This window comes from Crocodylus siamensis, chromosome 10 (genome assembly GCF_052110815.1).
Source record: "Crocodylus siamensis isolate JL-2025a chromosome 10, ASM5211081v1, whole genome shotgun sequence".
Classification (NCBI taxonomy): Eukaryota; Metazoa; Chordata; order Crocodylia; family Crocodylidae; genus Crocodylus; species Crocodylus siamensis.
Genome location: NC_143404.1, coordinates 30,140,538 through 30,165,558, shown reverse-complemented (window position 1 = coordinate 30,165,558; position 25,021 = coordinate 30,140,538). Strand labels below are relative to the sequence as shown.

At 44.0% G+C, this 25,021-nt stretch overlaps 1 protein-coding gene across 1 annotated transcript in view; it reads left to right on the top strand.

Moving 5' to 3' along the window:
* The window catches only part of LCP2 (lymphocyte cytosolic protein 2), a 54,370-nt gene that overhangs the window by 3,965 nt on the left and 25,384 nt on the right, over window positions 1-25,021 (top strand). Inside the window, exons 2-3 of the mRNA XM_090020635.1 lie at window positions 5,673-5,735; window positions 10,906-10,952. Of these exons, the coding sequence (XP_089876761.1) occupies window positions 5,673-5,735; window positions 10,906-10,952 (110 nt within the window). The remainder of the gene's footprint in view (window positions 1-5,672; window positions 5,736-10,905; window positions 10,953-25,021) is intronic.

The following is a 25,021-nucleotide window of genomic DNA, read 5'->3' as shown; positions in this document are numbered from 1 at the left end:
TTATATAATAGCATGCACTTCAAAGTGCTTTATAAGATCAGGGTACAACTTCTGCAAGCCCTTACATATATGAGTAACTGGAAATCACTCAAAGAGGTAAAAACTCTTGCATGGGTAAGTATTTTGAGTATTAGCTCTTGTAAAGGTGGTGTTACAGGCTACCTTTAAACCATGCCATGCTAAAGGCACTTAAAATGGGAACATCCATGTATTAAAGGGTGTAAAGCTGTGCTAAGTACCTTCTAAGCATTTTAAGGTCACATGACTTTGTGTTATCTTTGAAATGTTCTATCTAGCTGGAGCTAGGGTATGGTTATTCTGCTCCAGTGAGATAAAGGCCATTTGCAGATGTGTTCAACATTTTCTAAATTGTGTTAACTGATTTGCATCACACAGTTTGAATCAAATTAAGGGTTAATGACTGAACATTGACCATCACATCAGGAAACACTGGCCATACACAGTCTAAACACTTAACAGTCTGTTAACAGAGGTTGGAAATAATTAGGAGGTGATAATTAGCCTGCTACATTACTGAAATTATGTGCTGTTCCAGAAGCTGTAATTGACCTGATACTTAGGTGGGTGAGGTATTGTTGGCATATTTGACTTTATAAAGGTGTTACTTTGTGTCTGATAGTCAGGGACCCGGGTATTTTTTTGCCATGGAAAAATGTGGTAAAACATAGATTTTCTCATTTTAAGAAGAAAAACCTGAAGAAGAACATGGGAAAAGGTGGGTTTTCCAATTTGCAGGCTGGCAGAGGTTTCAAGCCTGCAAGCAGCTGGGGATAGTGAGAGGAGGGTGGTCAGGCAGGGGATGGCATGCGCATGTGCACATCCACATATGCATATGGCCACTGGGCAAACTGGAGAGCAGGTCCCTGCAGGTAAGTCTGGTGGCGGCAGGGGGCGGGGAAGATTGAGGCCCCCATTGTGAGGGAGGGAGGGAGTTGGGCAGAGCAGGTCAGAACTAGGGATAGGGCTCTATGCAGGGACGTGGGGCCCAGGCCATGTGTAGCTGCAGGGCTCATGTGGGGAGCAGGATTGGGTCATGGGTGGCTCCTCCAGGGGGTGGGAAGGGCTGGCTCCCCACCACTGTGCACACTCCCAGGGGAGTCTTGGGGGGGGCATGTACCCCACAGATATGTACACAGTGCAGGGACAGGTACAGACTAGCCACTGTGGGCTTGGGGCTCCCTGTCTCTATGGTCCAGTGGGCAGGACCCAGCGTGGCAGGGCAGAGTAAAGTGAGGAAGTTCAGTGCTGCTGCCATGAGTCCTGTGTTGCCATGGTGAGGCACCCCTTTGCCCACAGCAGTGGAGCTGGCAACATGGAGTTGTGCTCCTTGTTGCTGCTGGGTGGTCAGGGGGCACCTCGCAATGGTATTATAGAGATCCCAGCAGCGGCACAGAGCTTCCCCGTCTGGCCCCACTCTGCCCTGCCATGCCAGGTCCCGCCTGCTGGGCCACAGAAGCCCTGTGACGGGCAGCAGGGTGGAGAGCTCAAGTGTGCAGCAGGCAGGCCACACTCATCTCCCACCCTTCACAGACTCCGCTCTAGGCATGTTGTCCATGGGGGAGGGCGAGGGGGAGGGGGAGCCACGCTCCACACTCCACTCCATTCTGCTGTAGCAGTTGCTGCCTCCTCCAGGAGGCAGCCAGGGCTTAGGTGCTGCTGCAGGGGCCAGGGGGCTGTGGACCTGGGTTCCTGTCCCTGTAGCTCTGTCAGCTGGGGGGCCCCTGCTGCATGGCTGGGGGGCTGTGGGTAGAGAGTGAGGGGCACCAGCAGGGCCAGGGGATTGTGGCTTGGAAGTGAGGGGCTGGGACCTGTGTCCTCATGAGTGAAGGGGGCAGGGAGAGCTTTGAGTTCCTTGATAAAAACCCCCAAATCAAATGCCAAAATTTATAGGTATTTACAATTAATTTTATTATAGTGATTGAAGCACTGGTAAGCTTCCAAATGGCTTTACAATTGTAAATATATCAATAAAACCTTGTGTTCAACTGGTAACTATATATATTAGACTAATCTAATGTACAGTAAAGTGTCACCATCTACAGGTGCACTGGACTTACTGCATATTAAATTAGTCTAATATGCCTTTTGCTTATACCAACACATAAAAGTACTAGATAAATGGTGCATTAGGTAATGCACAGTAGTGTACAGGTAGGTAATGATGAGAAACAAAATTGTTCCTGGTCAGTGAACAGGATGCCACTGCTGCCTGGCTAAGTCCTGATGTGGGGGTACCTGTGCTGGCTGCAGGAGCAGTTGTCTTCAGACCGCATGCACATTGGGACCCATCCTGGTGTGCACGGGGCTAGGAGAGCTGTGCTGGCTGTAGGGGCCTCCCAGCTCTGTGCTCATCAGGACCCACCTGATGTTCACGAGGCTAGAAGACAGCTGCCCCTGCAGCTGGCAAAGCTCTCCTGGCCCTGTGTACATAGGGACTGGCCCCCATTCACCCTGCCAGCTCCTGGGCTGGCACCTGAGGGAGCCTGGACCCCCTACCCTGGCTACTTCAGAGGGGCACAGAAGAGCAGGGGCAGCCCTGGACAAGGCTACACCCCTTGGGTGCAAATCTGTGCCTGACAGGGTATATGTGTAGATGTGGTCCTAGCCACATCTTACTGGACCTTGTTTTACTGCATAGTAACCTTATTGAGCATTAATTGCATGTGTAGACACACCAATTGCGTATGACCCTAGCCCACGTAGCACCATACTGCTGGCTCAAAGGACCCCAGAAGGCCCAATCCAGTTTCCTGAACTGGGGGTCAGGCACGTGCTCCTTCCCTCAAAGGGCTAATCCTCTGCTCCAAATCCAGACAGCTGTCCCCCAGCCAGGGGAGTATGGTGGTGGTAGTGGGTGCAGAGAGAAGAGTGGCTTTCCTCCCTAGTTTCCTCCTGTATTCTTGCGTGGGAAGAAGGAAAAGGGCTCCTACTGCTGAACATGGTGAGAGCATAGAGCCCAGGGAGGCATGCTTCCACAGGTTCCACATGGACAGCGTCCATGCTGTCACCACTTAATCACCAGCAGCAGAGCCAGCGGCAGTGAGAGTAATGGCATTCTTCCCTGGACTCCGTGCTCTTGCTGTGCTTCACCCCCAGAGCTCGACTCCTAAAAGAGGGATAGAGTCCTGGCTTCTGGCCACACTTTTGCTCACTAGGGCTGTGCAAAACAGCACCACTCTATTTTGACTTGCATTTCAACATTTCAACAGAACAGGATTTCATTTCAAATTTCATTTTGATTTGAAACCGCTGTTCCTTTTTGTTTCATCAAAACTGTGATGCTCTTTCACCCATAGGCTATAATAGGGAGGCTCGAAACAGCTTCTCTCATCTGGCAGGCTGATCAGGGGCCCGGGAGGGCTGTGGGGACTGTGCCAGTCCTCCCAGGGTTGGGGGTCCCTGATCTGCCTGCCAGATGAGGGAGGGAAGCCAGGTGCTGCTGCCTGAGACTGGCGCCAGCATGTTGCTGGTCCCAGGCAGCAGCGCATGCCTTCTCTCATCTGGCAGGCAGATCTGGGGCCACAACCCCAGGAGGGCTGTGGGTGCTGTGCGAATGGGCTCGGTTCCCTTCCCCAGACCGATGGATTGCAGTGCTGGGGAGGGAAACTGAGAGATCAGGCTGAGTTCCCTTCCCCGGGCTAATCCTAGTGCTGTGGAGAAGAACTCAGCCAGGTTGCATTGAAACTTGAAATGTTTTGAGACTTTCAAAACATTTTGACTGCTCTTGTTTTGCTTTGAGGTTGTTTCGAAGCCCTTTGTTTCATTTTGATTTCACTGTTTCGAGTCTGAAATGAGTCTAAATGTATCAAAATGAAACAGCAGGCAAAATTTCACACAGCCCCACTGCTCACTAGGCCCTCTAGTGGAATGTCACAGTTGTGCAGGTCACAGATGACATTAAACCATAACCTGTGACTGCTCTGAAACTATTTTAACACAGCCCATGGGTGACTGGTGCCTCCTGAGTCTATGAGGGCACCAGATCGCCGATGGAGGGAAGATCCCACAGAGGCCAATTGCCAACCAGAGGGAGGTCCCCCAGGGGCCGATTGCTCTCTTGTGGGGGGAGGGAGTTCCCTAACGGCCAATTGCCAAGTCAGCAGTGAAACCAGCAAAACAGGAAGTGCAATTCTGGTTTCACAGCTAGCTTCCAGGGGGTGCACAGCTGATATCCAGGGTGCACATGTACCTGCGTTAACCCCCTATGTCAACAGTGACACAGCCTAACACACCACAGATTTAGAGTGGTTTAAAGGTAACATGTCACAGCACCTTAGCAATATATTGGTATATGGTTTAACTATATTTTTTACAATGGATCCACATTAAAAATGCCTTCTAGGAACTTAGTAGCTGGCTTATCCCAGCCACACAGGACAAAATAGGTGGTTCAGATAGGAAAGCTCCCTGTCTGTTAAAACGAGAACTGTATTTAACCATATAAAGTGCTTCTCTCTCACAATGTGACAGTTCTGTTCAAATATAATGTTTTGGGCACCATCGATAAATATACGCAGTCACTACATTATCCTCCTTCTCATCTCATCTCAAACGCTTCTTTGTCATCATGCCTACAAAATGTTCAACACTGGGTAGACAGCTGGTACACACAGGTGCTGCTTTGATCACAATGATTCTTTGTTACCTTGTATTTCCTGCCCCACCTGACTTTTGTACTCTCATGGATTCTCTCACTTTCTGCTTAAACTGTAAACTGTTTTGCATAGAAACTACCACAGCAGAGCCTAGAACCATGCCCCAAACATGACCATGAAAGATATCATAATGAAGAAGAAATTCAGGATGTTTAAAAATAATTTACTTCTTCTATTTCAGCTGTCACTGTATTCATACAACTTCTACTGTGTTCAGTTGAAACTGAAGAAGGTTTTGTTATAAGGGTGCTGAATGTTTATGGCAGCTATCAGAATATACTTTTTCCACAGTTTTGAGGGTTTCAGCATACTTCCCTGCACTGGCCTAAGAGAAACAGTTTTCTCAGAGCATCAAGGTTTTGTCAGACAAAATTATTGGTAGTAGTGTAATGAGAGCATGGCAACCAGGGCAGCTGCTCCAGATGCTGACTTAGGGGAAGGGGCATACAAATATCAGCACCACCACCCTAGTTATATGATTATACTGCAAGCACCACAGCAGCCAAGAGTCACTTCTGCCCCCTGTGTCCAACAGCTTCAGGTACTATGGCTGCTTTATTATGCCTCTGTTATTGGAGACTCTTTAAGTGGGCATGGAAAGTAGTTGCTCCTGTTTTAAAATCTGTAAACACATTCAGTCTAGGTAGCCTTTTCTTACACACCTATATGCATGTCTGAGTATACTATTTAAGCACAGACCATGATAGGTGCAGCACAAATCTTCACTGTTCAAACTGGGAGCAGAAGAACCCATTGTCTACCATTCTGCCTGTCCTTTAGTGGTTTGTCTTGGGTTTCTTTCCAATTTACACTTCTAACCAAAATCTTTATTATAGACAAAGCAATGTACACTGCTGCATGTGCTGAAGAACTTCACCAAATACAAAGGAAACAAAACATTTCCTTAAACATGTGTACAACCATTAGTGCTTTGTTGTATTTGTGCTTTAAACCATTCTCAGATTAATTCTCAGACATTTTTTTTTTCATTCATAGTTGAAGTACAAGGACTGTGAGAAAGTTGTCAGAAAGTACAACATAAATGGACAAAGATTTTTGGTAAGTAAGACTATACAGTATCATGAGAAAAATGTTACATGGTTTTTCTTGGGATTTGTATTGGGAGTGCTTTTCGTTGGGAGGCTCTTTGCACCAGGTCTTGCCCATGTCCCATGAGGATGGGCCCCAGAAGTAACTCATCACATGGCCATATATCTACTATGCTCAGCTGCTTTCTGGCAGCGAAACTGCTGATTAAAATGCACCAAAGATTCTTCTTTGAAAACAGAACATTGAGTATCAGGAACCCAATACCAGAACATAAGTGCTTTTCATATATTGGCAATAATAATCTGCAGTTTATCAGATTTCCAGTAGCTACCATTATACAGAATAGGTGGCAGTGGACTGCACAAGTTAGCATTCTGTTGTATACATATATGCCAAGGGCTTATACTTATGTCATGATAGTTAAAAAAATGTATTATTTTCCCAAAACAGTATGCATACTCAATGCTTTGTTAAAATCATAAAAACTAACAGATACGATCCAAATCAGTATGGCTGAATAGGCATTAATGATTTTTACCTCCTAAGGGCCTAGCTTAATTTTTTTTTTAAAAATGGCAAACCATTTTTCTCATTTGTACACCTATCATTGCCTAGTCTGAGTTCAAACTCACTTGCTGATATGTAGCTTAGCATTTTTATTTTAATGAAAACTCTCTATGGTGCAGATTAGAAACCAAAATCCCCTTGAACCCCTGTCTCCCTGGGAGGGGAAAAAAAAGACAGAAGAATTTCCAAGCCAAAACTGATTCTACTCTTCTGTAAATGCCCACATAAAAAAGACAGTAATATAGAAAGAAAGCTAGTCTGCCTATTGATCAAACAACCTACAGAATCTAAACTCCCATTACTTTTGAATATCTGTTACTACCATACACATAGGGATTATTTAATTAGGAAATCTACAATCTCTAGAAATTGTGGGGATATTCTTATTTCAGAGAGAGAGAAACACAATAGAGATTTGACAGCAGGATCTAACTGTCATTGACAATCTTCTAGAGAAAAGTTTATACTCGAGATATCATACATTTCTAAACAAATCATTGGCAGCCTTTACTTCAGGGGCAGGCAATTATGTTGGCTGGAGGGCCACATAATGAGTTTTGGTGAGCTGTTGAGCCCCACCCTTGGCAGTTGCCCTGTCTCCTGGTTGCCACCTTGGGACCAAAAGTCCCACCCCTAACCCCTGACCTTTGTCATCAGAAGTCCCTCCCCTTGCTCCCCAGAAGTACTCCTTTTGGGAGGGGAGGGTTGCCATCTTGGAACCAGGAATAAACCAGATCATGCACTAAAAGTCAAACACCTACTATAACATATTTTTAATTTTATTACAAAAAATATTTGCCATAATTTGTATTTGTATAGTGCATATACAGATGATTGCATAATAGTTCAAAAAATAGTCTTACTTTTCTACATTGTGTGTGAGAGGTGTGGAGGTTGGGGGGTGTATGGTGGTGTGTAGGGGGTGTGAGGGGTAAATAAGGTATGTTGGGGGTATATATGTGGGAGGGTTGTGGGGGCAGGGTGTGGGTGTGTGAGCTTTGTGGGATGTGAGGGAGGGTGGGGGGCTGTGGGGACCCCCCTCAGCCCTTCCATGGCACACAGCCCCCATTGCCAGCAGCAGCAGCAGGTGTGGACACTCAAGGCTCCAGCCAGCACTGCACATGGGGGTGAGGAGGGCAGCCCAGCTGGCCACCTCTATCACAGGGGTTCCCTGCATGCATGTGCAGCTCTCTGCTGTGCAGGTCCCAGGACTGCAGGGAAGCAGGGGATGGGGCTTCCCTCCATTTCCACCAGAGCCCTAGGACCTCCACAGTGGTGGGAGGGAGGGGTGGGGAAAGGCAGCCAGCTCCTGTGCGGAGCTTCTCTCGGAGCTTCCTGTGAGTGCAGAAGCTGAGCATGCATGTGGGGAACCCCCACGATAGAAGCAGTCCTGCCAGGCTGTGCTTCTCGCCAAAATGTGCAGCACTGGTCAAAGCTGTGCACTGCTGGGTGCCATCACCTGCATGGGGTATGAGCACCCTGAGCACCCATTGCCTGCCGCTGGTGCTGGGAGTGGGGCATGCCTGCCATGGAGGGAGTGTGTGGGGGGGTCCCTACACCCCCCTTGCACTTACACCCTGCTGAGCTGAGCTCCACACTCCCGCCAGACCCTTGGGTGGAACCCCTGGCTAGTCTGCACCTGTCCCTGCACTATGCACATATCTGAAGGACACATCCTTCCCCCCATATTTCCCCTGGGAGTGTGCACCGTGGTGGGGAGCCAGCCCTCCCCACCCCCTGGAGGAGCCACCCATGACCCAATCCTGCTCCCCACATGAGCCCTGCAGCTACACATGGCCTGGGCCCCACGTCCATGCATAGAGCCCTATCCCTAGTCCTGACCTGCTCTGCCCAACTCCCTCCCTCCCTCACAATGGGGGCCTCAATCTTCCCCACCCCCCGCCACCACCAGACTTACCTGCAGGGACCTGCTCTCCAGGCTGCTGGGTGGCCATGTGGATGTGCACATGCGCATGCCATCCCCAGCCTGACCACCCTCCTCTCACTATCCCGAGCCGTTTGCAGGTTTGAAACCTCTGCCAGCCTGCAAATTGGGAAACACACCATTTCCCATGTTCTGGGACCCTCTGTGCTGCCACCAGCCCCAGGCCCATTCTTCCTTCCCCCACTTTGATTCCATTAAAGTATTCGGTCAAAGGATAACTAAAAATCCTGTATTTAAAGAAATACTTTTGCAATAACTTAATCACAAATGTTTTGTTGGTTTCAGCTAGTATTACATAAATCTCCCTGGTTTCAGGATTTGTTGCAAGCATACAACTCCTATCTCTAGGACAAAAAGGAGCCTTTTTAAGGGTTTCACACTGAAACTGTGCAAACTACATATTTTCACATGAGTTTGCTATGTAACTACAAGAAACTTCATATTAATTTAGCTTGGAGCTTTAAAATTTGTTCAAATTCCAGATTCATAGCAAAACTAAATGGTGTGAGCCCATGTGAAGCAAATTGGGGTGAACCCCTGAGGACCTAAACTACCAAGTGTGTTACACCTCTACCTCCCAAAACCAAGCATGGCTGTTTAGCACACTGATTTTTGCTAGTGAAATGTGTGACTGATTTAAAAAGTGTTAAAAAGGCATTTCTTATTCTTCAGCATTCTTTGGAAGAAGCAGAAAGTTCATATATTGCCAGAAGGAATGCCACAGACCTTCATTTGCTATGTGAATTCAGCCCACAAAGATGGGGATACCATTGAAAACAGGGGCAGGCAATTATTTCAGCTGGCAGCCCACTTAATGAATTTTGATGAGCTGTTGAGGGCCACATGCATAACTTTTTTTTATAAGAGATCATTTAAACAAATTATAGCTAAAAACCAAATCATATACTAAAAATCAAACATCTACTATTAACATATTTTACAGAAAATATTTTTCCTGATTTATGTTTTTTTGAGTACTATATATAGAGGTGAATGCATAATACCTCAATATAGTCTTACTTTTGTATATTGTGTGTGAGGGGTGTGTGATGGTGGATATATGTGTGTTTGTGTTGGGGGTTGTGTGGTGTGTCAGTGTGTTTGGGGGAGGGAGGGTGGTGGGGTGTGCATGTGTGGGGGCAGCTACCCACATGCTAGGTCCTGGGAGCTGGCCAGGGTGGAGGTAGAGAGGAAAGGACAGGGGTCTAGGGGGTACATGCAGCAGAGCTCATCTGGGCAGTGCAGGTGCAAATGTGATCCACCTTCCCCCATCTGGCTTATGACTGCCTCCGCGGTACTCTGCATGGGGCCAAGCCCCACCTGCTCCTGCCCAAGGTATCCCATAGTGAGCTTCTGCTCACACCCAGCCCCAGCCCAGGTCAGTCCACACAGCTTCTCAGCAGAGCTGGTTTCAGTGTAGCCTTTCAGGTACTGCTCAACTTCCTGCACCTCAAGTGGCTCCTCCTCCTGCCTCTGCCCCTACTGCACCACTCCAGGCAGTGGGTAATAATAGGAAATGGCAGTGATGGCCATGGGGATACATGCTGGGAACCACATGCCCGGCCAGGCAGTGGGGAGGAGGGGAAACTTCAGTCAGGCAGCTCCTGCCACAGTGCATGGGGCTCCCACTCTAGCTCCTGGCTGCCTTCCACCCACAAGTGCCTGCTCATTGTGCCTGGTGGGCAGAATGGGTGGAAAGCAACCAGAAGCCAGAGCTAGAGTCCTGTATGCTGGGGGAGGAGCTGTCAAGTTGCACCTTCTTCCTGCACCCCACATGGCCGCTGCTGCTTCCCATCATTACCTCTTGTCCAGTGCAGCATGGGCAGGAGGAGGAGCTGCTGGGGGCAGGGGAGCTGAGCTGTATCTGGGAAGTTGCAGCCTCACTGGGAACAGTTCCACTGGGAAGCTATGCACACTGGCCAGGGGCTGGGGCTAGGACTGAGGCCAGCAGGGGCCACAGGCATGAGCACAGCATGGGTTGCCCCTGGGTGGATACAATCAGTTGTGGGCATTTGCCTGTGGGCCAGATCCAATCAGTTGGTGGGCTGCATTTGGCCTGTGGGCAGTATTTTGCCCATCCCTGATCTAAAATGGTATTTAGCTTTTTATATTTTAATATTAAGTACACTGGAGATTAATGAAACCAGCACACTGCCCAGGTATATCACTGACTGAGAACCAACCTCCAGCAAACGAGACAAGAAGGGAGAGGAAAAGAAAAAATAAACATGATTTAGTATTAAAATGCTCATTTTTGTTTTAATTTGAGTTGCCTATATAAGCCCGGGGGTAATTTGGAAGCAGTTTCCAGTATGTTTGTAATTTTTTTTCTTTGGCGTATGTTAGCTTTGCACTGTTAAGAGATGGTTTTTATTTCATATTCTTAGGTTCATCAGGCTCAGCTGTGGGGTGAGGCACAATTTTAAATCGCAAACAAAGTAACAACAGATAGTCTGGCACAATAATTTTGGCACAATAGTAAAAGTTTGGCACAATAATATTCTTAAATTTAGTTTCTAAGCACTGAATAGAAACTTAAATACATATCTGTTCTGTATTAGTTTCTTGCTTACAGAACAAACTATTAACTATAACTTATTTAAAGCTTCCATAATTTATAAGCTGTTTCACAGACAATTTTGTAAAAAACTGTTGTTTCTTTTTCAGAATATGTCTGAAAATGATATTCAGAAATTTCCCAAACTGCGAGTGCCGTAAGTAAAAATCAAAACAGTTACCCTCTTTCAAAACATATACTAAACTGAAAGGATTGGAGATATACCATAATTTATTCTGAACAATATGCCCCCAAATAAAACATTCACTTTGCTTTCAGAAGGCAGAATGTAGAAAGAAAGATTTTCTTTCAGAGTCACAGCCGACTGCATAACAGAGTACCCTGTTCCTATACACATAGCGTGTCCAGGAAGTGTGGCATCCCAGGACACAACCTTAGGCCCCAGATCCTTGCAAGAGTAATAGCTAGATTATTACTTCTCTGCTGTTTCTGGTTCTTAAATAATTCCTGTAAATAAGGTGTTGTTTCCAAAGTGCAAGCCTCATCAAGATATTACCAACAGTGCACTTGCTCTTCAGGCACAGCCGACAGTGCTCAGTCACTAGCTATGACTGTTAGCAGGTTAATGCAGGACTCCACCCCTTCAGCTTTCTGAGCCAGCACAAGTGGCACCCATCTTGGTATCTGCATGGCAAAAACAGTGTCTCCAGGCTTGCTTCTTTCCCCCTGCTCGTGGCAGGGGGTCGGACTCAATGATCTGTTCAGGTCCCTTCCAACCCAACCAACTATGAAACAGTTCCCCCCCTTAATACGTGCATGCCTGTTTTGTGTGGCTGATTAGGGTGTAAAATTGCATATGCATGCAAGAAAATATGGTAACTCATAGATAAGCATGAGGTTTTAAAATTATATTTTTATTAGAAAAAAGGTATCAATGAATTCTGCTGTTTGTAGAATTTAACTGTGAAAAATAAATGGTTCTATTGTGAAAAATAAATGATTCTATTGAGACTGTTATGTAAGATACCTACTTTTTTTAGTTTGATAAAATAGTTTTGTTATTTGATCAATTTTTTTCCTCTCTCACTGTTTTGGTCACTTCAGCCTGCCTTCTTTTTGTTTTTCTTATTTTACTTCTTTACTGAGGATGTTTGCAAAGGGGTTATTCTTTTCAAATTCAATATCACAACACTATGCAGTAAGACACAGTTTAAAAAAACACTCAGTGTAGGCAAAGATATATGACTGTCTTATGTGAATAACGTATAATCCAGTAGTTCTGAGAAGGTAAATTATGTCGGTTGTGTTTTCTTTGCCCATTTTTCTCATTGTGTTTAGTGTGGCTACTTTCTGCTGCTCACAAAGGTATTAAGAACTTGCAACCCTTCAAAAGAACTCTAAATCTCTGTATACAGCTTGGAAAATTGAACAAAGATGATGATGATGATGAAAAAATCAAAATAAATCTAACAGAAAACAAATGCATGTTTAAATACATCATTCTACACGGCACATTCTAATTCAACCCTTCACTCATACATCTTTTTTTTCTCCATTTAGATCACAAATCTGTCATGGCCTTGCCTACTTACCTAACTGTTCATTGTATAATAAAATATAGAAATAATCAGATATTAGAATAATAATCCCAAAGTGCTCTTTTAACAAATGCACAGAGAAAAGCTAAAGGAGCCAAATAAGTTCTAGCCATATTAATGCTAAAGCAAGTCTGTTAGGTCATTAGCAGTTCTGATTGTCCATCAAACAAGCTATAAAGTTTCTTTTCTGGGTTCAGTAACATATCAAAAAGGGACAGGAATCATTTCCTACATTTTAAGTCACGAAAAAAAATAAAAAAGACGACTGAGTTATCTAGCTATGTCAACTCCATTTTCGTTATAAATATGCTCCCTGAACCTGACATAGCATGCAAGTGTTTAATGGTTTTCAACATACTTGTTTTCAAGTGCAATCAACCACTGATGCACAGAGAGCTGTATACTATGCTAAGCATCTCAAAGGAATCATGAGGTAGATGAGGGAATCGAAACTGGGTCTCAGAACATTGATTTAAGTATTAGACTATCCTTTCTCCAAGCCTACCTATTTTTTGTTGTTGTTTTTTTTTTAAACGAAATGCCCCCAGGGTCAGTGCAAGCCAGAGATAAATTGTTTCCCTTAATTCTTTGGAGACTTCCAAACTCAGTATAATCATGAGTACCATTGTTCAAATATAAGCACAGCACTCAGAAGACAGGTAGAAGTTAATCCCATGCAAAGAATCCTCTTGGATGTTAATTTTTTTTCCACACACCAATTTCAGGCAGTCATTGGTCAGTTCAAAAGGATTCTTCATTTCTTCAATATGTGTTTCAAAAAGCATAAGAACATACAATCCAGTATTGCTAGTAAGCCCCTGAAACTGATCTTAACGAATGCTATTGAATTGAGAGAGATGATTCAGGGGCTTCAGCTGTGTAGGTCACCTCAGAAAGAAAGAAGAGTGTTATATACAGTTTATAGACTCATGGACTCATAGAGAATTAAGGTTAGAAGAGATCTCAGGAGGTCATCTAGTATTCTAGTCCAATCCCCTACTCAAAGCAGGACCATTCCCAACTAGATCATCCCAGCCAAGGCTTTCTATAGCCAGGTCTTAAAAACCTCTAGGGATGGAGTGTCCACAACCTCACTGGGTAACTAGTTCCAGTGTTTTACTAACTTTCTTGTGAGAGAGAGTTTTTCTTAATATCTAACCTAAACTTCCCTTGCTGCAGCTTGAGACCATTGCTCCTTGTTCTGTTGTCTGCCACCATTGAAAACAGTCCAGCTCCATCCTCTTTAGAACCATTCATTAGGTACAGTTGAAGCCTGCTATTAACTTCCCACTCAGTCTTCTCTTCTCCAGAATAAATATGCCCAGTTCCCTCACCTTGCCTTATAAGTCATGTGCCCAAACCCCTTAACCAATTTTGTTGCTACCCATTGAATTCTCTCCAATTTGTCCACATCCTTTCTGTAGGGAGGTGGTGGTGGGGTGCTAGATACAGTACTCCTGATGTGGTCTCAACCAGTGCAGAATAGAGAGAAATAATCACTTCTTCAGTCTGCTGGCAATGCTCCTACTAATAAAGCCCAGTATGCTGTTAGCGTTCTTTACAACAATGGCATGCTGTTGGCTCATATTCAGCTTAATGTCCATTGTAACCCTAAATAGTTCTCAGCAGAGCTGCTGCTTAGCCAGTCGGTCCTCTGCCTGTAGTGGTGCATGGGATTTTTCCGTTTTATGTGTAGGACTTTGCCCTTGTCCTTATTGAACCACATGAGATCTTTTTTGGTTCAATCCTCCACTTTCTCTAGGTCTTTCTGAATCCTAACCCTATCCTTTGGTATATCTACTACTCCCCCCTAGTTTAGTGTCATCTGCAACTTGCTGAGGGTGCACTCTATCCCATCGTTTCTATAATTCTATGATCTTGCAAGGTCACTAATGAAAATATTGAACAAACCAAGCTCCAGGACTGACCCCTGCAGCACTCCACTTGATACCAGCTGACAATTAGACAATGAGCCATCAACTATTGCCCTCTGAGCCCAAAGATCCAGCCAGTTTTCTAGCCAGTTTAAGTCAATTCATCCAACCCATACTTCCTTAGCTTGCTTGTGAGAATGCTTTTGGAGACCATATCAAAAGCCTTGTAAAATTAAGGTATACCATGTCTAGTGCTCTCCCTGCATCCACAGAGCCAATCATGATATCACAGAAGGCAATCAAGTTGGCCAGGCATGACTTGCCCTTGGTGAATCTATGCTGACTTTTCCTAATGACTTTCTTCTCCTTCAAGTGCTAAAACGCAGATTTCTTGAGGACCTGCTAAATAATTGGTATACAAGAGCCAGACTGCACTGACATATAAATGAATGTTTACATGTTAAACTAAAAATTGCGTAATGAAGGTAGCCAAGGTACTCAGTCTTGTATATAAAGCAGTTTGATTCCAAAAATATTACATTTAGTTAATTCTTCCAAGTTAAACAAGCTTACCTCTCATACTGCGAATTCCGTTAGTGTGGTTTTCCCAAGACAGAAAGCTATATCACACTGTGCTGTGCTTATATTTGAACAATGGTACTCATGATTATACTGAGTTTGGAAGTCTCCAAAGAATTAAGGGAAACAATATAAAACTAGATAATGGTGCTTACTGGAAGGACAAGGCTAGTTCTCAACATTGTAATGAAGCTTATGAGTTGTTTGTTTTTATATTAATATTAATTGGATTTAATTGTTCAAAACCCCTCTGTTCTGAGTAAAAGGAATGGGAATTTTGTTAACATTTCACAGAAGTAGAATCAAACCCTAATAATTCAGATCACAATTAAAATCCAACTCTCATTAAAATTACTTCTTTTTCTGCAGGCAGAACTTTTTATTAGCATCCTAAAATTAGGTGCCAATTTGCCTCATGACTTTGTTAACCTTGCATTTTTTTGCTACCCTACAGACTTGTAGGCTAACTGCTAGAAGTGAGCTAATTTCTCTTGTAGTATATACTGAGGTGGCTCTTGTAACATTAAGGTGAGGTTGCTTTGCACCAGCTAGAAACATGGCCTAGCATTTTGAACCATACTAAGTTTATGAACCACAGGCCACATCCATGAGTTGATCTTGTGGTTTTTTCTAAATATACTTGTGTGAAGGAACATGTGTGATCAAGGTTTACAAATAATGAAGACATTACTTTTGGATATTTCTCTAATTTTTTGCAGAAACTACTGAAGTGATTAATTCGATCATGGAGATCTTTTTCTGAGTATGATGCACATTTTCTTAAACTAGTTATAAAAATCATTCTATTATTTCAAAGAAAGACTTCTACCAGTTGTGCCAAAAGCACATATTCATGTGCCTTATTGTCTGTCTTCAAATGTAAAAATGAATCTTATTAATGTAATTATGAAAGTTTAACTATTTAGTAAATATATACATGAATTTGTATGAAAACTATTGCAACGTACTGGTAGTATGTTTGAAAACTACCTTTGAATACTACCTTTTGATAGAGTTAAATTACTCACCTGTATATCATCGCCTCTATTTTGTTAATAGAAACTCTGCTTTAAAGTTGTAGTGGTCTATGGGGTCTGAAGTACAGCCACCAGTCTTTCCTCAGTCATTTTACATTCCCAGTGTTCACTGTAATGAGAACAATATACCACACTTTCTTGTGAACAGCATGCCCCAGAATATAAAACATACTTTGGTTTTGAAAGGCAAAATGAAGAAAAACAGATTTTCCCACAGTTATGGTTGCATAGAGCAGGGAGAGGACCTAAACTTCACCCTCCCTCTTCTGCTTAACTAAAACTGAAACCCTAGATGCTACTGAAGATGCTCTCCTTCCATCTATGATTTTGAAGATCGCTAAAGAATCTCCAGGAAACCAGGGGCAGCTATGTGACAGCAAAATTGCCCTAAGGGCACAAAATTCCTTTAGTGGAACATCAAGACTATTCAAAAGGAGAAATGATTGTTATGACCCCTGGAGTGAAGAACAATGAGATGTTAAATCAACTGACTCCCTTAGCTGCCTGAATAGTCATGTAACAACTGCTGCACAGTGGAGCAGGAATCAAAGCAGGGTGCTTCTATTCCAGTAAGTAAACCTGCTTCCCCTCTTAATTCATGCGCCCCAATTTTGGGGGAACTGTTTCAGGGGGAAAGATGCAGGTTGTATGCAAGAAAATATGGTACCTTAGCTGGCAAAGGCTTTGTTAGACTATTCAGCTGCAATATTCTGATATTATACAGCAGACTGATAAGGGAGGTACCACTTTTGTTATGGACACAACAATGTACATGCAGGAAGCTGAGAGAACTCCACACAGAGTTTTACAAATTCCTGGCAGAGAATGCTAAGGAGGAACTAGATAAACTCTTAAACAATATACCTGGGGAAACACAGGAGAAGATTACTGCTTCTACCTCCCAGGAGTTCAGGCCATCAACTTTGGCTTATTATCCCAAATCCACAAACCTGGCCCCCCATGACACCCCATTATTTCTGGCACTGGAACCATCATGGAGGGCTTTCTGGCTATACAGGCTCTATCCTGTTGCCGTATACCAGTGGTTCTCAACCTTTTTTGTACCAGGACCCATTTGTAAACATTGATGGGTAGTCCTGACCCAGTAAATAATTTAATTAGAAAACAGTCCCCTGGCCCTGTTAGTGCTCCTCACTCCAAACTGGCTGACCCCATGCCTCCAGGCCCCAACTTCTCAGTGTGTGGGGCACGAGGTGGAAGTGTAGGGCAGGGTGGATGTGTGTGGGGTAGGGGGGCACCAGCCAGTCCCAGCCAGCTGCTTGCAGGCTGAAACTCTGCCAGCCTGCAAGGAAAAAACCACAATTTCCCAAGTTTTTCTCCTTTAAAGGAGAATCCATTTTTAAAGTTTGTTTGCAACTCTTTCATATATTTTAAAGTTTGTTTGCAATTCTTCCATATATTTTGGGTTGCAACTCACTGGTTGAGAAATGCTGCCATATGCCATTGGAGCTGCCAGCTATTTGAAAGACAAGGCAGCTTTCTTAAAAGTAACTGGCCTCTGTTAACAAGCTTCTACCTAACAGCATATTAGTATACATGGATGTCAGTATATACACCAGTATCTCCCATGAGACTGGATTGCAAGCCATAAAGAACATTTATCCCAGGTGAGGAAACTCCTTCCATTTCCATCGTATTCTCCCACTTTCTTTTCTCACACAACTATTTCAAGTTTGGGGTCTCCTTGTATCTAGAAACAAATGGCACTGCCACAGGCACACATATGGACTCCCAATATGCCAGTATATTTATGACAAACCTTAAAGTCCATTACGTCTGCAGCTGCTCTCTCAGCTTCCTAATACATCAGTATATATCAGTCACATCTTCATTGTATAGTCACATGGGAAGGAATCTCTAAAGAAATTTCATCAGGACTATAATAACTTCCACCTCTACATTCACCGAACCAGAATACTCCACCCAGCAAATTCATTTCCTAGGCACTACAGCAGGGGTGGGCAAAATGGCAGATCCAGATTCCATTTCCCAGGAGCCCATGCCTGCATGGCTGGAACCAGTCTCCATGGAGACCCCGGCTGTAGCTGCATTGTGATAGTGCAAGGCTGGGGTTGCCATGGCAACCAGGCCCAGCCACGCTGGCAGGGTGCACAGCAAGGCAGGGCGGGAAGCTGCTCTAAAGCCACTGGGATCTCACAGTGGGGGGCAGTTTGGTCAGGGCCAGGACAAAGCCATGATCTGCAGCCTGTATGCTTTAGGCAGGGGCACACAGGCAGCAGATCATGGCTCTGCCCCAGCTTAGGACCAGGCTGTCACTGCTGCAAGGAGCTAGGGCAGAGCCGCAATCTGCAACCTGCACGTCCCTGCCCAGAGCGTGCAGGCTGCAGATTGCAGCTGTGCCTTGGTCCCTGACCAAGCTGCCCCCACCACAAGATTCCCATGGCTCTGGAGCAACCCCCTGCCCTGCTGGTCACCCTGCCAGGGCAGCTGGGGCTGGTCTCCATTGCAACCCCAGCCTTGCACTATCACAGCGCAGCTACATCCAGGATCTCCAGGGAGACCGGCCCCAGCTATGCAGGCAGGGTCAGCTGGAAATGGAGTCCACTGCTGGCTGGATCCAGCCCACAGGCCAGACTTTGCCCACCCCTGCACTACAGGGAAGGTTTGCAATGGCCACATTGCCATCACATTGTATCAGAAAACAAATGACCACCCACAGCTACCTTCATGCCACCAGCTTTCATCCAAGCACACCACTAGATCTGTTGTCTACAGAAAACTCCACATTACAGCCATATCTGCTGTGATCACACTAACTGGGATGTACACCTTTAGGGCCCGAAGGAGGGATTTCTAAAATTATAATAAAATCCCAAACCTGTAGTCACTTAAATCAGCAAAGTCAGATACAGACCTTATTTCTACATACTACAATACCAACCCCAAGACAAGGACAGAGTCTCTCTGATTACTTTACCACCTACAGCCCCCATTGAAAACCTTAGACCATTAATGTCTTCCAACCCCTCCTGGGAAAGAATGACCATCTCATGGTAGTCACAGAGGGCAAACCTGTCTTAGCTCATAGGCAACCCTCCAACTTCAACTGCTATCTTTTAAGCAACAGGCTACCTAGCTCCCAGTCTCCTCAGGGTTACAATGAACCCAGATGCTTGTTGCGCCCCTCATCAATATAGACCACATCATCATCGCTGAGCTAAGTAACATGGAATATAACTTCCAAGGTTAATTCACCTGCAACTCTAGCAATATCATATACACTTTCACCTGCCATTAGACAGGAAAATAATGATGTGTGCTAATTAATGAACACCAATCTGAAATCAGGTCCAGGAAGTCATAAAGTCCTGTAGCAGTACACTTTAACCTCTGGGGCATTCCATCACTAACCTCAGAATAGCTATTCTTAGGCAGAAAACCTTTAAAAAATAACTTGAACAGGAAGATGAGGAACAAGAAATCATCCATGGATTTGATTTAGGTACAGCTTAAATGGGGCCTCTGGGTTCTTATTTCATCACCTGGATTAACTTTTGTGATCCCTTTAGCCGTATGGGTTCTTTGCATGTTTGCCTCTCCCAACACTGCCTCCCACACCCTCCTACCTTCTGCCTTTTGGATTCAGATCACTCTCTTCATTCTATACACTAATCCATGCTTGTCCTTCTGCAGTATCTGATGAAGTTAGCCTCACTTTAAGACAGTTTATGTTAATTTAGTTAGTCTATAAGGTGCAAATCTACCCTGCCTTCTAGTAAAATACAGGACATCTTGCCAGTCTTGTCTTATCTCTGGCTGGTGTATTGGAGACAAACCTCCAATTCTACACCTGGAAAATTTTATCAAAGATGAGGAATGGCATAATGGGACTGTACATCGGCAACACGTAGGGGATGCATATGGGTGCACGTGCACCCTCTGAGATTGGCGGTGCACCCCCTGAGAGAAGCACTGCCAATGCTGCCGGCAGTCACCTGTGGTTGCTGCAGCTGCCTGCAGGAGCTCCCCGCTAGCTGTTGCCACACCACTGCCTGCAGCCTCCGGGGGCATGTGTCATTCATGGGACTGTAAATGGATTAGCTAGCCTTCTGGTTTCTGTAGGTAGATTTTACTCCCTGTGAAGATCCTCAGCCAGTCCTCTCAAACCAAAGGCAGGCAAAATTTGGCCTGTGGGCCACATCCAGCCCACCAAGCATTTTCATCCCACCTGCAGCACCCACCAACAAATTGTGCCCTGCCCAGCCCTTCCACCTACAAGGGGCGGAACAAAGCACCTGTGTACACAGAGCCCCAAACAAACCCTATTGCCTCACTCCCACCCTCGGGCCAGCACACAGCTTCCATGTGGGGCTGCTATTGCTGCTGCTACAGCTCCTGGGGACCTGCTCCTCTTCCCCAGCAGGTAGGGAAGCAGCAGGGGCAAGGCTGCAGCTGGGCAGGAATGAGGAGTGTGGAGTGTGGGCATAGCAGCAGCACAGAGTCCACACCCAGGGGGGTGGTGGCAGCATAGAGCTTGGGTGGGCAGTGTATGGGTGTGAGGAAGGGTGGGGGGTATGACCCTCCTCTTACACTCCCCCCATAGTGTGCAGCCCCAGCAGACAGTGGCAGCAGTGGCAGCAGCAGCAGCAGGCGGGGCACTCAGGGCGCAGGGGGCTGTTGGTGCACAGCTCTGACCAGCACTGCATATCACAGAGAAGGGCACATCCTCCACCAGGTGGTCTGTATTGCTGGTACTCCCCACCACTCACATAAAGCCCCAGTGTTCCCTGGGCATAGGAGGGAAGACTTGCATGCTGGAGATGGCTGCCTTCCCCACCTCCCAGGGAAGGGGCCTGGGGCTTCCCTCCTGCACTGTGCAGCCCCAGCAGGGAAGGCAGCTGGCTCCAGCATGCTGGGCTTCCTTCCCGTGCTGCATGAGTGTGGGGGCTATACGTTGAGTGACGGGAAGCGCTGGTGATACAGATTGCCCAGTGGAGGCTGAGCTCCTTGCTGTGATCTTCAGTGCTGGTCAGAGCCACGCCCCACTGGGCACCTGAACCCTGAGTTTCCCATCTGCTGCTGCACCCTGGGGGAAGTATGTGGGGTCCCTGCACCCTGCTACCCTCCCTCACCTCACCCATATAACCCCCACATATACACAACTCCCAAAATACCCTATGCCCCCCACACACAGCCACACCTCCTCAAATCCCTCACACACCATAACACCCAACCACACACACACACTCACACCCCCTGCACCCTGCCATACACACCCACAGTACAAATGCAATACACACACACACACCAACCCCCCTACCACACACACCCATAACCCACCACACCCACACCCCATCCCATACTCCTCCACACACACCCCCACAACCCACCATACACACCCCCACAATATACAAGACTAAAAATTAATTTTGAGTTATTATGCAATCACCTCTATATATAGTATGCAAACACAAATCATGACAAAAATATTTATTTAACAAAATTAAAATATGTTACAGTAGGTGTTTGAATTTTAGTGTTTGATTTGGATTTTTCTGGTTCTGAGATGGGAACCCCCCTCCCAAAAGGCTTATGGGGGGGTGCAATTTGTGGAACTTCTGGTGGCAAAGGTCAGGGATTAGGGCTGGGACTTCCAGTCCCAAGAGGGCAACTGCCAAGGGGCAGGGCTACCCATGTGGCCCTCAATAGCTCACCAAAACTCTTTAAGCGGCCCTCCAACCAAAATAATTGCCTGCCCATCCCAAACAAAACACTACCTTTATGTAACAAACAAGCATAATAGACAATAAACAAACAAAACCACACCATGCTGCCTTATTCCAGGTACTAGGAGGGGAGCCCTTTGGCTCTGACCCGTGAACAGTAACTTCTTAACAGGGCTGACTGTTCCCTCTTAAATGTACAGACCACCCTTTTACAGGGAACCTTTAGTGACAAGTCTGAGCAGCAATATATGTCATAAAATGAAAGACTTATATTCTATTCAGTATTTTCATTAACACCTTGAATGACAGATTAGAAAATCTATTTATTAAATCTGCTGATAAACACCAAGTTGCAAGGGTCTGCAAAATCTTCAGAGGACAGGCTCAGAATTCAAAATGATCTTGACCAAATTAAAAGGTGAAATACAATTAAAACAAGTGCAAATACTACACAGAGAAAAGAGAAAATGTACAGATACAAAACAGGGATTATAGGTAGCAATATGGCAGAAGATCTGGGTAGTATAATAGATTACAAATTAACTGTTGATTAACTAAGTCAACAGTGTGATACTGTTGCAAAAAGAGTAAATGTCATTTTAGGATGTTGTAGTAGATGTGCTGTATGTTAGAAATGGCTAGGTAATATTTTTTCTCTTTTCAGTACCATTGAAGCCTCAGCTGAAATAGTGTTTAGTTGGGGCACTTCATTCTTAAACTAGGTGTAGACAAATTGGAGATATGTAAGGAACACAAGAAGAATGATATGATGATTAGAAAACAGAGACCTATAAGGTACAGAGAATTTGTTTTTTTTTTTCTAAAAGGAGAAATTGAAGGGCATATTACTAGTCTTCTACTCCATAACAGGTTGTCACAAAATGGGTATTGATCAGGTTTTATTTCTGAAAGAAAAGCAAAGGCCAACAACTAATAAGAACAGATGACACACACCCTTTTTCTCTCTTATTATAAAGTTGTTACAAGGAGCAGTAGAGAGCAGTAGAGGGAGAGTGGCAATTTATTGGTTGGATTACCTCTTATGTCACACTGGTGTCACTTAAGACTTCATATGGCAATGGCTATAGCCTATATAACCCTAAGAGTTAGCTAAACAATCATTAACAATTTAGCTGAGTTGTAACCTATTTTTTTTTTAAAATATGTGATTTTAAGTAAAATGTGCAATTTCAATATTCCATTATGAGTTAAATGTTAAATTTCTTAGGAGACCCATTTTAAATAATTAAAAGTAAAATATATTAGATACTAAATAAAATATATTTAAATATTTTAAACAAAACTTTTTTATTTTGTAAATTCTCAGAAAATTGCATTTTGTGTTCAAAGCAAGTTTTGTAAATGTGTGAGCATGTGGGGAGGGAAAATATTCTCCATTTCATGGAGAATGCTACAAGATACTGCATTTCTGGTTCAGTGTAAAATGGAGCTCAACTTTAGTCATGCTTCTATAAATTCAGTAGAGCAAGTACAGAATCTATTCACAGCATAAATCAACAATCACAAAAGCAGCACCACCAATTTTTATGCTAATTTGTTTTATTTTTGCTAATCTGTATCTCTGCACTGATACATTATAATCCATGCTGTTTCTTCAGCAAATGTAAATGCACCCATCATAATAGTTTCCAGCACTTTCAGAAAACTTGGTTAGATAATGTGGTCAGAATATAAACAGCAATCTCAACAGCTACATACTGCTAAATCTGTCTAGCAGAATCTGTTTCCCAGGGCTGGAGTGCAATATAGGCAAAAACAGACTACAGTCTCTACACCATTAAAAGGTTGTGTCACTTGAGGGAAGGATCTTTCATCAGTATCCCTTATTCATCGTCTCTCTCTGCCTCCATTTCTATCAGGACTTTCCTTGTGCCTTTAACATTTGAAGTTAAACAAACAAAGCCAGTGTGAGAATATCTTTTTTAAACTTGTTGACAGTTTGCCAGTTTTCAAATGTAGAGCTGGTAGAAGAAGCAGAGAAAGAGATGTCTATGAGTAACATTTTCTGCAAATGTCTTATCCTGTCCTATCACTCACTCCTCCATCTCACAAGGCGATGTGGTTTAGATACTTCCTTCCTTCCTTACCTAGTTTAAGACTATGTTATCTCAGTGAACAAATATTCGGTAAAACATTTATTGCTAAAGGCACATACTTCTAAGCAAGATTGCATTCTTTTTTTAATATCACACCCTCAAACTCTTGGCCTCAAGCATTTTAAACACTGATTAAGCAAAGGTGGTTTGTGGATATTATATGTAGGGAAATACTTTTCTTTTGAGAAGAATAATATAGCTGTAAGTGTCTGAGGCAACAAATGGTTAATTTATTCCAATATGATCAAATGAGCAAATTTACTTTCAGTCCCTCACAGACTGTCCTGCAGTCCTGGCTTAATGAAAGATTGCATGGTTGCCAGTGCAGATTCTGCCTTGCAAGACTCCATTTATATAATTCTTGCTAACATCCCAATTCATGGGATTGTTAAAACTAGAAGGTGTACAGTGAATTTTGCTACTTAAACCAATTTAAGACCCTTCCTATATCCTTACCCTGTTCCCACTTGAATTTGTCCATGGATATATTTCCTAACCCTGCTTCTCCCTCAAGTATAACATATATGTGCCCAGTTTTGATGGTTTAACTAAGCTTCTGCATAGGGAAAGGCATGTGCTGGGTGCAGTGTATTTCCTTATCAGCTGCAGCAGAAGGAAGTGTTTTGTGAGGATGAAGACTTTGTTGTTACTGGTGCTGACAGACTATATGATCTAGAAGAGTTAAGAAGCGTCCTATAATTTGGTGTTCCTATGCTTTCTAGAATTTGTTCTCAGAAAGATGTCAGCCTCAACCAACCCAAATCTCTTAAATAAATTTGTATTACCAAATTTTTTAAGGGGCAAATGTGTTGAAATTGCACAAAATCAGAGAATTCTACATTGCTGGTGGTAGAAAAGAAAGTTGAAAAACTATTAAACTCTTTTCTCCATCTTTCTTCTTTGGAGCATACTTGTTGCAAAGACAAGGGTGTCCCTGACTTCAAATTACTCAGCTTCATAATTTTCAGACTGCAAAGTCATTGTTATTGCAAATTATTGTTATTTTTTTTTACATTTGCTGCATACTGTGTTTCCATAGAACTTTGTACAGCAAATAAATGCCATCCTGCCCCTGAATAATTAGTAATTTAATTTAAATGTAAGACAAGAAAATATTAGGAGAGATAACAAGGAATACAGAAAATGATATTAAGGTTCTTTGGGTGGTACAGGATACAACATATTAGTTCCTTTTTAATACTAAAGTGTTCCAGCTTTGCACTTATCTTTGTTAAGCCCCAATGTACTAAAATACTTAAAAATAACTGCATGTAAAATGATGTATGTGTTAAAATCTTTTCAGATCCAGGTTATAAGAGAAATAAACAGTTATTTCCCCAGAGTTCACATGA